Here is a 17,478-nt window from a genome sequence, read left to right as displayed (position 1 = left end):
TCATACATTTGAACGCTTAGTCACCAAGGCGTGACTTGGTGTTTATAGGATTAGGAGGAGGTGTGGCCTTTTTGGAGGAAGTGTGTCACTGAGGTGGTCTTCCAGGTTTCAAAAGCCCATTCCAGGCCCAGTATCTGTCCCTGTTGCCTGTGGGTCAGGTTGTGAAGCTCTCAGCTTCAGGGCTGTGTCTGCCTGCATGCTACCACGCTCCCTGCTATCGTGATAATGGACTGACCCTCTGAAACTGTAAGTGAGCCTTCAATTGAATGTTTAAGAGTTGCCATGGTTGTGGTGCCTTATCACAGCAAAAGACAGCATCTATCCATCCATTTATTTACTGTATGTGTATGGTATATGTGTATGCACTCACCCACACATGGGTGTGTGGCAGCCAGAGGCTGATGGTGACTATTTTCCTCTACTCGCTGTCCCTTCAGACATTCATTTCCTAGGTGGGTTTATTTTGCAGTCTGACATTGGTAGGAGTGGCCTGGAGGGTTAGCAACAGAATACTCACCAGCTTCCATTCCCAAAGACCTTCCTGCCCTGTGCTAGACTCACGATGGACAAGGGACTGCCCTTGCCAAGCTCTCAGGAAAACTGACAGGGGCTCTTACCTGGTCTCAGCATGAGTCCAGGGTGCTCTTTGGGTCCTGGGGCTATTTAAGTCTGCCTCAGGGTTTTTTGAGTTGGGGGGGGGGGTCTCTGGACCTGGAGTTCACTTCCTGAGTAGATCAGCAACCCCTTGAGATTTGCCTGTCTTTGGTCCCAGAGTGTTGGGATTACAGATGTGTGCTGCACCTTACACAGGTACTAAGATCAGAACTCAAGTCCTCATGCTTGTAGTGGGCACTTTACTGAATGAGCCCTCCCTATTCAGCTCCTCAGTGTTTCTACTTTTTAAAAATACTTAAAGTATTTGCTATTAAATTTAGGATAATTGTTTTTTCTTGATGGGGTTTTGAGGACAGGGACCATGAACTTTTACATACCTAGATTACTTAGTTTCCTTCAGCTTCACTTAATGTTACATAGAAGCAGCAGTCACTAAAGTCTTGGCTTTTCGTGTTAATCAGCATCTTTTTCTCCTTCCTATGTGTGTAATTAAAGAGAGTTTGTCATTTATCTACCTGTGCATTGCCTAGAGAAAGGGGAATGTATGTGCTATCAGTGAGGGGATAGGTTTTTTCCTCTGGATTTAAAACTTTGGTTTTGCTGGGCTGGGGAGATGGCTCAGTCAGTGGGTAAAGGTGCTTGCTGTCAAGCCTGAAGACCTGAGTTCGATTCCCAGAGCCCATATAATGGAAGTAGAAAACAGTCCCACACAAGTTGCCCTCTGATGGCTACATGTGCACGATAGCATAAGCACACCCATGCACATACACATATAGATACAAGCATGCAGGTAAAATAAATACCAAAACAATGAACAAACCTTGGCATTGCTGCCAATCCAATATATTTTAATCTGTGAACCAAATAAAGGCAAATTACAAACATAAAACACGGAATAAGTACTTATTCAGAAAACAGGTAAGCACTTGTGTGTTATAGGAACACAAAATCTCTATATAGCTCAATTTTTTGACAGGAAAGATTTATTATTTCAAAGTTCTTTAAAATCATACCTAATACACCTACATACAGTATGTTCCAAAAAGTAGAGAACCAGGCATGGTGATACACACCTTTAATCTCAGCTCATGAGGCAGAGGCAGGTGGATTTCTTGAATTCACATCTAGCCTACATAGGGAATTACAGGCCAGCAAGGACTATATAGTGAGACCTTCTATCAAAAAGAGAAAGGCCGTGTTTATTGTATATGCCTTCAAAAGAAAAAGACAATTGGCATCATTTTTCCTGTATACGTTTAATATATTTCCCAGAAACATATGTACATACACATACATATATGTATATAATACAGACATACAATCAACGGCATAGGTTAGAAGACATAAATATGTAGCATGGATCAGGAAGAACATGATTCTATCAAGAAGGGGACTGGAACTTCTCAACAGCTACTGCAAAACCGCGGGCTTTGTCTCACCAAAATATACCTCTACTGCAAACTTTGGGCCATAAATTTTCCATGTCTTTGATTTATGGGTATTATCCAATTCATGTCTTGGCAGGTAAAGCCTAAGAATAGGAGAAAAATCATTACATTTTTTATTAGGGCTAATAGAAAGCCAGGCAATAAATTACTTTGTTGGTGCTTCAGGGGAAAGACCTCACTAACGATCAGAGCCTCTGACCCCCTCTGTGTGTTGGCTTAGTCCTTCCAACTCTATCTTAATAAGGACATATTGCTGATTCTTCCAACAGTGGTTCTTATGATCTTATTAGTGATATTTCTATAAGTGAGGAATATACACTCCAGAGTAATAAAACATCACTTCTTCTTTAAGTGAAAAACTTTGTGTTTTGACCTAACAGCTGACTCCTGACTATATAAACAGTTTGTCTTATATGCAAATTAAATGTTACAAACATCTTTAACATCTTATATAGAAGCAAGCATCAAAATGATCCAACTTTGCTTTTCCTGTATCAACATGGACTAATAGCCCGTTTAATGACAGCCACTTCAACACCATCTACCAACTGATGGAGTTAAAAAATTATTTTCCTTCTGTAATGGATTCTCTGCCTATCTGCCTGTCTGTCTTTGTTGCCTCTTTGTTTTCATAACCACAAGAAGATTCTTTGGAATAATCAAATCCAATTAAATTTTCAAATAAAGATTTCCAATTCAATTTCTAATAAATTATTTTCTAATAAATCATGTTTAAGTGGGAAGTTATCACATGATTGATTTTAGGTGATTTCACTAATACTTCTGTCCTAGATGTTAGGTGTGCCAATCAGCTTCTGAGCTGTGGACACCTGGAATTTAGTGGCTGGGTGCCAGTTTGCCAACACTCTTTGAGGCCTTAACAAACTCAAGACACTAAATAAATATATTAAAGTTCATGGAAGGAATTTATTGACACACTCAAAATCTGAATAAATACATTTTAACTTATAGTTCAAGGGCACAGTGCTTGTAATTAATGCAACACTGAGGTTTGAGAAGCAGCTATATTTTGAAAATAACCTTTACCAAGTCACATGATGTCTCAAGTGAGGGGGCAGAGTGGAGGTGGGAGGAGCTAATGGACAGAGTTCCATGAAAAATTAAGACAAAGGAGACACAGACTGTAAATGTATATTGTGCGATGTATATTTCATATTAATAAATACAGACACTAAAAAGATTTTAAAACCACATTATGATGACTAATGTGGAAAGATGACTCAAGGATTTTGTTAAGTTGAATTTAGGAGAGCCAGTGTAAACCTTGACATAATACATACATGGGACATTAAGTTGCTCTGTTGTATTACAATGTATCCCTACCTGTTCTTTCGTATAAAAGCTGTATGAAACCAAAAGAAAAAAGGGCAGTCATCATAGTAGTTAGGAAGATTCTAAAAAAGACATGGTTAAAGAAAAGGTTAATTTCATAATAAAACTGATACAAAGAACTAATGATTCCAATGAGTTTAAAATTTCTTCCCTTATTCCTGTAAAAACATATTAAACAATCACATCCATTAAATAGGCAGCACTTTACAGGTTATAATGATACACTCAAGTCACAAAGAAGGCTTCAAGAGAAGATTGCTTTCAGTGTTAAAAATTTTAAGGAAAGGTTTTTATTGTTACAAGAGTGTTAATTTGCTGGTAATTTTCATTTACACTATAAATCTCAAATTAATGCTGTGAAGTAAAAAGAAACAAATTGAACTCAATTAAAATGTAACTTTTATGCATTAAAATGGCAGTGTTTGAAAGTGCCATAAGGAATCATTTTTATTAGCCTAAATTTATATATAGTACACACACACACACACACACACACACGATGAGGTTATGCTATTTGAGCTGACAGCATCATTCCCACCAAGAGCAATAGACTAACAAAACCCCCAGTACCAAGTATGAGAAATTATTGGCCAGGGAAGACCCAGAGATTCCCCAAACAATATAGGTTATTGCTGTTGCTATTGGTTGCCTCCCAGAGGTTGACAGTAAGTCCCTGTTGCTGAAGACACCATGAACTTTGGACACAGGACTCAGAAGATCCAAGGTGAACTTGACAAAGCCTCTGTATATCTGTGAGGGGAGGGAAGCAACTAATAGTCCTACCCAGCCATGAACATTATGGCAAGATATCCCTAGGGTGCAGTAGTGGCACTCTATCTTGGCAGCAACCAACAAAAACTGTCTAATTAGACTCAAGGCCTGCTCATCAGGAGGGAAATCATGGCTGGTACTGGAAACCTAGCCAACTACCTGGAGCTAGTGGTCACGGATCTCAGAGGATAACATTAAGTGTGACTCTCAGAGAAGCCCTCACCCAACCTTTGCTTCTGGATGCTTTTCTTTCTCCTTATCCTTGTTTTTAAAATATTTATTACAATATCTTTATTAACATTAATTCTAATTCATACTTGCCGGTCCTGAAATGCATTCCTGCCTCAAAGCCATGGATCCTGGTTAGGCTTGGGTTAAAGTCTCTAAAAGTCAAGGCCCAGAGGAATCTTTTAAGGGTCACTAGGCTGCCTTTAGCATCCCCACAAATAGCACTTGGTTATGATCTTTGGTTAGAGATTGCTGTTTCAATGAGAATTCAGAGTGGCTCCATTATTCAAGGGCAGCCAGCCTCTATGGGACTACTTAAGTCACCTGCTTCAGCATATTTATGATTTAAGTTGCTACTAAAGAGTAGGCAGAGCATGAAAAAGAAAGAGGGTTTTTGTTGTTGTTGTTGTTGTTTGAGACAGGGTTTCTCTGTATTGTTTTGGAGCCTGTCCTGGAACTAGCTCTATAAACCTGGCTGGCCTCGAACTCACAGAGATCTGCCTGCCTCTGCCTCCCTAGTGTTGGGAATGAAGGCCACCAATACCCAACTTAGGAAGAGAAATTTTAAATTGACTAACATAGTTATTTGTAGTTCAGATGAATGATTTTTATAGAAAAATGAAAGAAATTATTGAGGTTTGAAGTTTGCTACATGCAGTAAATATCTAGATATAGCATTTATAACTGATAATATGAATTATATACTTAAGATATTCTGAGTAACAATAATGGAAGACATTCCCATTTTTCATAAGGCAAGACTAGAATAATAATTTTTTTGTTTTGTTTTGTTTTTTGGGATAGGGTTTCTCTGTGTAACAGTCCTGGCTGGCCTTGGACTCACTTGGCCTCTGCCTCCTAAGTGCTGGGATTAAAGGCATGCACCACCACTGCCTGGCTTAATGAAACTATTATTTATCAATTTAAAGGTAAGCTAAAACCTTTCTTTTGAAGTATGTTATAAATTATTGGCAACAACATGGTGTTTTGTTTAATTTGTTATCTTGGGTTTTGGGGAGATAAAATCTCACTATGTAGCCCAGTTGGTCTGGAACTCACAACATATATCAGGCTATCCTCAAATTCATAGAGATTCACTTGCCTCTGTCTCCTGAGTGCTGGGATTAAAAAACATACCCCCGAATCACAGTGGCTCCAACATATTTTAAAGATACAAAAAAAAAAAAAAAAGACATAATCACTGTTGTGTAGTACTTTTGTTTTTTTAAAGTCAAGATCTCTCCATTTTTATTTGAAAATTAATGTCTATTATATGGAATTCATAAAACAAACTAAAATAATACATATGTTCTTTAGGGGGAAAATGTTTCATTTTGATTTGTTGCTTTCTTCCCATTTCCTGGCCAGGGGCTGATGTCTGTCATTTCCTTATTGGGGAATTATAGCAAAGGAAATTCCAAACCAAAATCATTGGAAAGACTAGGTAAGAAAGAGCCATGCTTGGTGACACAAACCTGTAACCCCAGCACTTGGAAGGCAGAGGCAGGAAGATCACATGTTCAAGACCAGGCAGGGTTGCATGGTAAGCTTCCGGCCAAACTGGACTGTGCAACTCTGTCTCAAATAAATAAAACACAAGAAAAAGACTAAGCAAGAACAAGGTGTTATCTTAATTACTCACCGGAGAGAGAAATTTTACTTTCACATCATCATATAGAGCTGGACAGTTGAATACATGAATTATTACTCTGTCTGTTTCAACATCATGAAATATCTGTGGATAAACATATGAGATTCAGAACTGTATGCCTGGTTAAGAAATGTAAGAGTGAAGTCCACTTTTATGCTGTCAAACACCCTAAATTTATCAAGAATTCTTGGTGGCATAGCCCAGTCATATATATATGTATGTATGTATGTATGTATGTATGTATGTATGTATATATATATGTATATACATATATATGAATGTGTATATGTAGATATTAATATCTCTATAAAATTATAATTCAGTTATTTAAATCAATCTTACATCTGTTGAGCGCTATGACAGGACAGTGTTGAAAAATACAGTATTAAATAGGCCTCAAGCAAGAAAGAATTACTGTTGGAAATACACCACCTGATTTTCCTATGTTGAAGCCTTGTTAAAAAATGCCCTATGCGCTCTTTCTCTTCCGGGCCCAGGCGCTTTGGGTGCCACCGGATACTGTTCAGACATGGCCAAGTCCAAGAACCACACCACACACAACCAGTGCCGGAAATGGCACAGAAATGGCATCAAGAAACCCGATCGCAAAGATACGAATCTCTTAAGGGGGTTGACCCCAAGTTCCTGAGGAACATGTGCTTTGCCAAGAAACACAACAAGAAAGGCCTGAAGAAGATGCAGGCAAACAACGCCAAGGCAGTGAGTGCACGCGCAGAGGCCATCAAGGTTCTTGTGAAGCCCAAGGTGGTAAAACCCAAGATGCCAAAGGGTCCCGGCTGCAAACTCAGCCGTCTGGCTTTCATCGCTCACTCCAACCTTGGAAAGAAGATTAGAAACTACATGGCCAAGGGTCATAGGCTCTGCCAACCAAAGCCCAAGGTTCAAACCAAGGCAGAGGCCTCGGCTCCATCTAAGGCCCAGGCTGCAGCTCCAGCTCAGGCTCCCAAAGGTGCCAAGGCCCCATATAAATAGTTTCTGCCACTATGAAGACAGATGGACTAGTGTGACACATCTACACACTATCTGCAGATGACCTGTGCCCTATGCTGTTTTTACAAATAAACTTGAGGCAAGATCTGTTAAAAAAAAAATGCACTATGCATGCCATCCCCAAACCCCATGTCTAGTGCTGGTTGTGCAGTTTTTTGCACCCATCCATCCTGGTGAGTTTCTTGTAATCTGAACCACCTGTGACATCCCCATCACTCTGGCCTAGCTCATTAGCAGCTTCTGTGCTGATCTAGCCTGGTAATTCTCATGGAGGATCACCTGGCTATGCCAAACCCAAGGCTTAGCCTTGCTAGCACAGCCTAGCTTGATGAATACTCCAGTTTACATCTCATCTGCAGGTACTCCTATGCATTGCTTGACTAGTGAAGCTTGCACACCATTCCAGGCAGACCCAGCCATAGATCCCATTCATACATTTCCTTGGTTACCACTGAATTGGAATCAACCACAACCATCTAGTCATAAATCAACACAGAGGGACTTGAGGAATGGCTCAGTAGTTACAAGCACTGGCTATTCTTCCAGAGAACTTGGATTTGGTTCCCATCACCCACATAGTGACTGAAACCATTTGTAAATCCAGTGGGAATCTGGTGCTTTATTCTGGTTTCTCTGGGCACTGCATGTACATGATGTAAACACATAGGCATGCAAAAACAACTGTACACATAAAATAAAAATCAACATGGAGAACCAGAGAACTGATCTACCAACTCTTCATAGCTGATGTCAAATCAACCAAGCTTGGGCGGCAACAACAAAGCCAAGCTTCCACTAAACAGAGCAGACTAGAACTCCCACATGATATACATCCAAAGAAAGAACTCCACACGCCCAGGTCAGTTTGAAAAGAAAAAAAGAACAAATGTGAAAGACATGTTCTCCATTGAGAATTACTTAGATGAACCCAGGACACAGAATTTATAATAACAATGATGATAAGCAAATAATTATGGAGTTTAAAGAGGTCACAAACAGCAGAGCAGTGTAGGTATAAGCCTTTAATCCCAGCACAAAGGAGGCAGAGGCAGGTGGATCTCTGTGAGTTCAAGGCCAGCCTGGTCTACAGAGTGAGTTTCAGGACAGCCAGGGCTTCACAGAGAAACCCTGTCTTGAGAAACAAAACAAAACAAAAAAATTAAAACGTGCAAAATAAAAAGAACACAGCTGTTAACCAAGATTACTATACCCAGCAAAATTATCAGCCATAATTGGAGAAAAAAACTTTCCATGCAGTAAGCAGGCTAAAACAATTCATGTCCAACCAACTATCCCCAGAGAGAATACTGGAAGCAATACTTCAAATGGAAGAAAAGAATAAGCATTTAAGAGAGTAAAGAAATCAGGGAATCAGGTCAGTGCCTTGCTCAGCCAGCACCAGAGACACTTCTTCCTGCAATGAATGGAAACAAACAGAGATCCACAGCTGGACAATGTGCATAGAGCGAGAGATCTCACAACACACAATTCTAAATGGGACATCTCCATCAAGTCCCTCTTGTCAGGGCTCAGCAAACCATAGAGGAGGCAGAAAGTCTTTAAGAGCCAGAAGGCAAGGAAGGCACAAAGGAAACAAGGCCATCTAAACACAGCAGTTCTGACACACACATGAACTCACAGACTGTGCTAGCATGCACAGGGCCTGCATGGTTCTGCACCAGATGAGGTTGCAGCTGCAGGAAAAATGAACACAAGCCCACATCCCTAACCAAGAAGCTATCGCCAGCTGATAATCACTCATAAATGAAACATTAGTTTTCTCCAATAGAGTCTCAATGGGGATACAAACCATTCTTAAGGCTGGGCCCATGCCCAGCTGTAGATTGCCACCACGAAATGAACTGGATGGATTCTTTGGAGGCTCTTTGTCTCATTATGCTGTGTCAGGGCATTTATTTATTTATTTATTTATTTATTTATTTATTTATTTATTATTTAACCTTACAGATCCTTCACCTATGTATTTTGGTTTCTAGTTTTGTGTTTTTAGGAGATTCGTGTGTGTGTGTGTGTGTCTGTGTGTGTGTGTGTGTGTGTGTGTGTGTGTGTGTGTGTGTCTATACATGTTTCTCATGCTTTTTCTTTGGCTCCTTTTCTTCTGTTTGTTTTGTTCTATTCTAGTCTGTTTTGTCTTCTTTTATTAATTGTTCTTTGGATCCCTTTAGATTCTTTTTTGGGTTTTTCAGAGCAGGGTTTCTCTGTGTAACTGCCCTGGCTGTCCTGGAACTCACTCTATAGACCAGGCTGGTCTTGAACTCACAGAGATCCTCCTGCCTCTGCCTCCCCAGTGCTGGGTCTAAAGGTGTGGGCTGCCACCATCCTGCTTGATGTTGAGTTTTCAATAAGACACCAGGGATAGGGAAACTGCTGGACTGGTAATGTGCCTGCTGTGCAATGAGGATCAGAGTTTGGATCATCAGCATCTACATAGGAAGCTGGGTGTGGAAGATCATTGCTGTAATCCCAGCACAGGGGATGTGGAGACAGAGGATCCTTGGTCTTGCTGAATTAGCAAGCATCAGAATCAGTGTGGTACTTAAAAACTGAGGTGGGTATCCTAAAGCACGAACTCAGCCTTGACTTCTGGATTCCGCCTGCATGCACATACACCCACCCATGCCCCTCCCCACGTACACACCAACAAAGCAAAAGTAAAACCAGGAATTTCAGTTCGGTATTCTCTTACCATACAATTTTTGGAAGAAAAACAGGAAAATACAGTCTCCTGCCACATTACTACTTGTATTTCCAGATCACTCCCATCACCTTTTCCAACACCTGAGTAAAAGTGAAAAATACAGAGTTAACAGTCAAAACAGCTCTCCTACTGACACTATAGCTTGAGAAGAGAATAGTGGTCTCATTGAACAATGTGGTCATATTTAGTCATTTGACCTTGTATAGATTTTGTCTTTGAAAAACAAAGACTTCAAAAACCCAACCTTGTCTCCTAAAGCAGACTTTATGAGGCTAGAGAGGGAGGAAAAAAACATGTGATTTAGTTTCTAAGCATTAAAATTCCATTGTTCCATTTTTCATTTTTCTTTTTGTTTGTTCGTTTGTTTTTTGAGACAGAGTTTCTTTATTGCTTTGGAACCTGTCCTGGAACTCACTCAGTAGACCAGGCTGGCCTTCAAACTCAGAGATCTGTCTGTCTTTGTTTCTCAAGTGCTGGGATTAAAAGCATGCACCACCACCACCTGGCTCATCTTTCTTGGGTGGTAGGGGGGGCAGGAGAGGTGGCTTGCTAACTTTCCTGGACTTTCAATCATGACATTTAAAAATAATTATCTAAATTCCTCTTGTTCTACCCCGAGTCCAGTTTGTGAAGCCATCTCCATGAAGATACAGTGTGGCCACATTAGACTTCCTTTAGCACTCAGTATAAACTTTACTTAAATGGTCCTATGCTCCTCTTTCTAGTTGTAAGGATTCCCACTTCTTTTTTTGTTTCTCAAACATCTGGTTTTGGAAGCCTCCACTTAACTTTCCCCATATTTTACCTTAACAGATTAATAAAGTCATGGTCATTTTTGATGGTCCATCTAATAGTGTTTTCTTTATATTTAAGGTTTCATTAACACCATTTTACTACATTATCATTATGAATTGTAGTTTCTTGCCTCAGTTTCCTCTGCTCCATTCCAGTTACTAAACTTCTAGTGATGTCTATCAGAAATCAATAAAATGTAAAACTGTTAGGTATTTGTATGAAAATGTTTTATGTAACATAGTTTCATGTACAACAATATAGATGATAAAAATTTAAAAATATAGAACTTTATGAAGTCTAATACTTTTCACATGACAAGAAAAATGGATTTATCTAAGCCATTAAGTTCTCACATACTTAAAAATTTTAAACTGTGTAAATGGATCTTAATGATTTAAAAACACAAAAGTAAAACAAATGAACAAAAATCCTATGAAGTGAAAAATCTGTCTTACCCATCCTTCATCTGTAAATATTATTTATTCATATGTTTTGTATTTATTTACATGTTTACATATTTGTTTGTATGTTTTGTTGATGAAAATTTTTGTTTATATATACATATATGTGTATGTATATATATAAACAAAGTATATACTTGTGTATATATATATATATATGCAATCCCGATCACAGTTTCCCATCCCTTCTCCTTCCCAGTCTCTCACTCCCACCTCCCCTCTGCTCCTGCCATCTACTCCTTTGTTTCTATTCAGAAAAGGGCAGGGCTTCCAAGGATATCAACAAAACATGACATATCAAGTTGTGGTAAGACTAAGCACCTCGCCTCTTGTATTAACACTGGGCAAGGCAACTTGATTTTCTTTTAACAATCAATTGTGAATATTTGTTTCCCATATAAATGTGAACACATATACCCTTTCTGTTTTACAAAAATAGTTTCATATTATATCACTGCCTTGAACTTTTCCAAAATTTGTGTTTAACTAATTGATAAGAGGAGAAGTACAATGTTATAGGTTTATTAAAGTGCCACATATGAACAGGCAGGTAGCATATGACTGAACTTATAATTAAGTGCAAGCTACTGGACACAACTAACTAATATTTCTACGGACAGATTATTTGTAATTATCAATTTTATTGTAAAAAAATTACAAAATCGCTCAAAGGCAATGGAAGGTGCCAAGAATCCTGAACAACAGCATAGATGGATGTTGTCTATTTTCAAGTCTACATCTTTCCTTCCATTCCCTTTCTATTCTGACCGGATTCTTTAAGGGAATATTGATGGGAGATGTCACTCTGTAAATATGTTTCCCTTATTGGTTAATGAATAAAGCCCAATGTTGGCCAATAGGAAAGCAAGATAGGCAGGACTAGGAGACAAGGAGGATTCTGGGAGATGTAGTAGAAAGAGGTCAAGATGTAGGCTATGAGAGGATAAGAGGTCCAGACTATTTCTTTGGTAAGACCATGTAGAAATACTTAGAGTCATAGAAATGGGTTAAAATTTAAGACAGAGCTAGCCAATAAGAAACACTAGTAACAGGCCAACAGATTTATATCTAATATATCATCTATGTGTGTTATTTGGGGCTGATGTGCAATGGACCAGGCTGGCAGGAAACTGTTTGTAACGGAATGCTATTCTTATTCAAAAACAAGACTGGTTGTTGCCATGGGTGCTATAATAATGTTACCCTGACATGTAGGCCTCCTGAAGTCTATTCTGTAAATCTGGAGCAGTCTTTTAAGACTGGGGTCAGAAGCTCATGTTTCTGTCCACAGGTTTTCTTAAAGAATCTTCCTTAGAGGGTGCTTAAAGGCCTCTGCCTTAAGTTGAAATTTCAAATCAAGCCCATGAAATGCCCTACTAGACTTCCATGGACTTGTTTGTGTGTGTTAGCTCCTCTGGTCTTTGAATAAATCTATAAAACTTTATGGTTTTAAATAAACAATGTCTCCGTAGGGTTTAAATAAATGTGAAACTATTGAGGAAAATTGGAGTCATGATCAGGTATCAGGTCAAGGCAATGGAAGAAATATGAATTTATTATAACATTTGTATTCTTTAAATTTTTAATAAACAATTTTTACTCTTGTTTTTTGTGAGACAAGATTTCTCTACTTAACAGCCCAACCTGTCCTGGAACTCACTCTGTAGACCAGGCTGGCCTCAAAATCACAGAGATCTTCTTGCCTCTACCTCCCAAGTGCTGTTATTAAAGTCATGTGCCCCCACTGCCCAGCCTTAATTTGTATCTTAAAGGTTTCTTTCTGAATAACTGAGCAAGTGTCAAAGACTACACATGTCAGTATTATTTGGTGTGTTACTCAGAATATCTCTATGAGTACTGACTTATGAGCTATTTTTTCCTTTGCCAACAACACAGGAGCTTCTTTAAAAACATTTGTTTTCATTCCTTGAGAATTCCATATAACCTGCTGTGATCATATTCACCTTCTGCTGCCAACTCCCCCAGATTCTCTCCTTCCATGCCCCCTTACTTTGTATCTATTTGTTCTTTAATTGAAACCCATCAAGACTACTTTGTAGTTCCCAAATATTCTTGGATGTGTGGTCTTCCACTGGAATGTGGTTGACTTACTAGAGGCTAAACTCTCAGAGAAAACTGACTCATCTTCTCCCAGAAGCTATCAACTGCCAAAGGCTCCTCAGCTGGACATAGGATTTCATGCCCAACCTTCCTCTTCACGCTGGGATTTGGTCTGGTTTGGGCTTGCATTAATCTTGTGCACGCTGCCACAACTACTGTGAGTTTGAGGCCCTTCTGCCCAGGCCTTTAGTTCCAAATAAAGCACTTACCATGAATAGAATAAACAATGAATCTTTTTATCATGAGTATTTTTCTTGCAGGGAGAGTCCATTGGTAGCTAATTTTCAGTTTTTCAAAATATTTAACATATCTATTCTGCAAAGCAACAGAAACCTCAATTAAAGTGAGAATGAAAAGTCTAAAGTCAGCATGACTAATCCTGTCCCCCTTTGTTCTCCCTCCCCACCTTCCCCTTTTACAAACAATTTGTCAGATACAGTTATGGTGAGGAAACAATTTCAGGATACTTTAACATAGTTGGGCATATTTCATATATGTTGTCTAATGACTCAATATCTAATGAGAAAAAATACTGAGTTGGGTGCTGTGGTGAATGAACTAATATGAAAGGAGCCAATCCTTGCGTATGGGCTGCCCATGCTGGAGGCTATGTATATATATATATATATATATATATATATATATATATATATTTGTATGTGTGCATTTGGGTATGTGGTGCTCATATGAAGGCTAGAGATTGGTGCTGGTTATCTTCTTGGATCATCATATCATCACCATCATCACATCATCATATCATCATCATCACATCATCATCATCACATATCACCACAATCATATCATCATCACCATCATCATAATATCATCATCACATCATCATCATAATATCATCATCATTGTCATCATTGACACTCATCATCATTGAGATAAAATATCAGCATGTAGACCTGGCTGATCTTGAATTGTCTATGTAGACCAAGCTGGCTTAGAATTCCCATAGATTTATCTTATTATTCTGACACAAGGTCTCTCAGTAAACTTGGAGTTTATCCATTAGCTAGACAGCTAGACAGCCTTGCCCAAATAGCAAACTTCTGGTTCAATGAGAGGCCTATCTCAAGACACTAAGGTAAAGAGCAATGGAGGAAGATGCTCAATGCCTTCTTCTGGCCTTACATGAATGCACACAACACAGGTACCTGCACATTCACATGTATGCATTAGACAAACACATATGCACACACACAGACAAACACACACATACATACAAGGAAGGAAATGGAAGTCGTGTCTTTCTGAGTCTGTCATGTTTTTATAAAGAATCTAATTCAAAATTATATATAATGTGTATGTACATGTTTGTATTTATACGTTTGTGTGTGTACATATAATTCATGAAACTAGAAAGGGCATCATGGGAGGACAGAGATCTTAAAGGAATGGGGACTCAGAGAGAATAATGGAATACTGAGGGAGTGAAGGAAATGAGCCAGAGAGTGGCAGATCATGGATGAGGACAATAGGCAAAGGGGCAGGGGTGAATGGGAACAAAATATGACACATGCATAAAGACATCATGATGAAATCAATTGCTTTGTGTGCTAACCTAAAATATTAATTTTTAAAAAAGAAATGACAATTATAAGAAAGGGTCTGTAAGTACTTAACTCTGAAGTGGATGTGATATGGCCAGTAGAGTAGTCCAAAAGTCATAGAATGTGATGGTGTGTAAGTACCACTACCCAACTGCTAAGGCCATTAGTACCCAGCAAAGGGTACTCTAACCATGACTTTGCCAAACCCATAGTTGAGTCCTTGCACTGACAGCCTTGGTAAATGGTATTAAGAAGGTTTTTGGCTTGCTTTGAGGGTTTCTCTGTATAGCCCTAGCTATCCTGGAATTCTTTAAGTCTGGTATGGGCTTGTCTCCTTGAACTCAAAGAGATCCACCCATCTCTGCCTTTGAGCACTGGGATTATAGGTATATACCAACCACCATATCTTGTAGATATTAAGAATATATGTATTGGGTTGCGAGCCTAGCTTTTAATGGCTGAGTTGTCTCTCCAGCCCATATTAAGGTATTATGTCAGACGTTATACTGAAATATTTGCTGGTTAAAATGATCTGTTGGCTGGAATTTTGTCAAAATAATTCAGGTTTAGGGAAAGAAAGAATGGACATTTGTGTTTATTGTCTCTACACAGGAGACTGGGTAGAGAATGAACGATGGCCAGGTGGTGGTGGTGAACACCTTTAATCTCAGCATTCAGGAGCCAGAGGCAGGTGGATCCCCGTGAGTTTAAGGCAAGCCTGGTCTACAGAGTGAGTTCCAGGACATCCATGGCAGTTACACAGAGAAACCCTGTCTGGCAAAACTAAAAAAGGAATGAAAGAGAGAAAAAGAATGAATGACGGTGGGCTGAAATGATGGCTAAAGTGGTGTGCGACTATAAAGTGGTCTACTCCATTTGTGTGTGTGTGTGTTATGGTTTGAGGTTTAAGGCCTTTGGTCTGGCTCCCTCACCTACTGCCTCCCTCAGGACAAAGGAAAGGGAGCGATTGACCATGAGCCCGAACCTCCCACCTTTAAACCACGGCATCACATGTTTCACATAGCACCAACAATTATCCCTAGTACACTATGTTTAGGAAATTCCATAATAAACTGTTTTCAAAAGAAAAAAGGCAATAGCATATATTACACAATAGTTAATATATAGAATTAAATGTGATACATAAATACACACATATGAGATACAATCTTTTCTAATATGTAATAAATATTTTTTGAGACTAGATTTTATTTAGGCAACCTTCAAAACTGAGATCCCCTTGCCTCACTCTGGGATTATAGGCATGAGCCACCATGGCTGACTTGTAATAGTGTTTTCCAAAGTACTTAGTTTTCCTTTTCATTCTGGTTGTCTATTGTTTTGTGTTTTGAGACAGGGTTCTCTTTGTAGTCCTGGCTGTCCGGGAACTCACTCTGTAGACCAGGCTGGCCTCAAACTCAGAGATACACCTGCCTCTGCCTCCCAAGCGTTGGAATTAAAGACATATACCACCACTGCCTAGCTTATTATTCTTTAAAATACAATTTCTCTTCCTCTCTCTGTCCCTATCCCCTTACTACTGTCATGTTTTTCTCTTTATGCAGAACAACACACACACACACACACACAGAGTGAGAGACATATACACAGACATTTACACACACATAGCCAGACACACAGAGACATACATAGAGACATATAGACACACACACACACACACACACACACACACACACACACACACTCTCACGTGAATCATCCAGAAACACTTCCTGTGATGTTCTTCAGGGATTGATTTGTCATGTGTGTGAATAGGTGTCAGGGATTTGAAGTAGACTTTATATGATGGTTACAGGTCAGGACCCGCATACTTTGGGAGTGCAAACCAGTTCCTGAACTCTAGAAACAATAGCAAATATAAAGTGTAAGGCAGAATGTTCTGGGAAGATCACAAGGCTTGGCATCTGGCTCTCAGCTTCAAGGAGGAACAAAGCCTGGCCTAGGACATCTGAGCACTGTTAACTGGCTACAACAAGTGTCTCTCCCTTCTCGCAGAGCCCTCAAAACAGAGTCCTTACCTGAGAAGGGGTCTCTATTCCTTGAAACTTAGAGCTGCTGGCTTTATCTGTTCGCCGCTCCCCAAAAAAGTAAAGGCTTTCCTACAGGAAAGGGGACAACACAGCATGGTTTAGATGTGCTGTTGCTTTTCCTGCTCCAGGCAGTCTCTGGGTAGAGGCTACCCCAAACAGCCCAGTTAGAAAGCTACCAGGGACTTCTCTACACTCATAAACACACCAAAAGGCTACCAAAGCATCTGTTCCAACCCTTCTATCTTCAGTTTTACAGACAAGAAATGGGCCAGACTCCAGTCAGGGAGCCAGGTGGGTTAACTCAAGGTACCACTGAACCTGGAGCTCACTCATTCAGCTAGATTGGCTGGCCAGCAAACCCTTTGAACTGGCCTGACCTGCTGCCACAGACCCTCCTGTGCTGGGGTAACCAGAGCATGGGAACACACACAGTGTGGGCATGGCTTTTACATAGGTGCTGGGAATCAGTCCTCAGGTCCTCATGCTCCAGCAACTAGCTCTCTACCCACAGAATCCATTTCCCCATCTCTCCAATGGAAATCACTGACTTGATTAGGCAGGATGGCCAGCAAGCTCCAGTGAAGCACCTGTCCCAGTGCCCTACCCACTCATCCTGGAGATATGGACAGACACATGATTCCATGTTTTTATGTGGGTGCTAGGGTTCTGAACTCAGTTTCTTATGCTTATACAACAAG

The 17,478-nt window shown here is 39.6% G+C and overlaps 1 protein-coding gene across 1 annotated transcript in view; it reads right to left on the bottom strand.

The window, feature by feature from the left end:
• Nucleotides 1-1,866: 1,866 nt before the first annotated feature.
• Nucleotides 1,867-17,478, bottom strand: part of LOC127220244 (phosphatidylinositol 3,4,5-trisphosphate 3-phosphatase TPTE2) — a 34,446-nt gene continuing 18,834 nt past the window's right edge. Inside the window, exons 15-20 of the mRNA XM_051181973.1 lie at nt 16,769-16,849; nt 13,383-13,488; nt 9,785-9,876; nt 6,058-6,150; nt 3,408-3,478; nt 1,867-2,146 (exon numbers count right to left, since the gene is read on the bottom strand). Coding sequence (XP_051037930.1) covers nt 2,026-2,146; nt 3,408-3,478; nt 6,058-6,150; nt 9,785-9,876; nt 13,383-13,488; nt 16,769-16,849 — 564 coding nt within the window. The 3' untranslated portion in view covers nt 1,867-2,025. The remainder of the gene's footprint in view (nt 2,147-3,407; nt 3,479-6,057; nt 6,151-9,784; nt 9,877-13,382; nt 13,489-16,768; nt 16,850-17,478) is intronic.

This window comes from Phodopus roborovskii, unplaced genomic scaffold (genome assembly GCF_943737965.1).
Source record: "Phodopus roborovskii unplaced genomic scaffold, PHOROB, whole genome shotgun sequence".
Classification (NCBI taxonomy): domain Eukaryota; kingdom Metazoa; phylum Chordata; class Mammalia; order Rodentia; family Cricetidae; genus Phodopus; species Phodopus roborovskii.
This window is presented reverse-complemented; position numbering and strand designations above follow the sequence as displayed.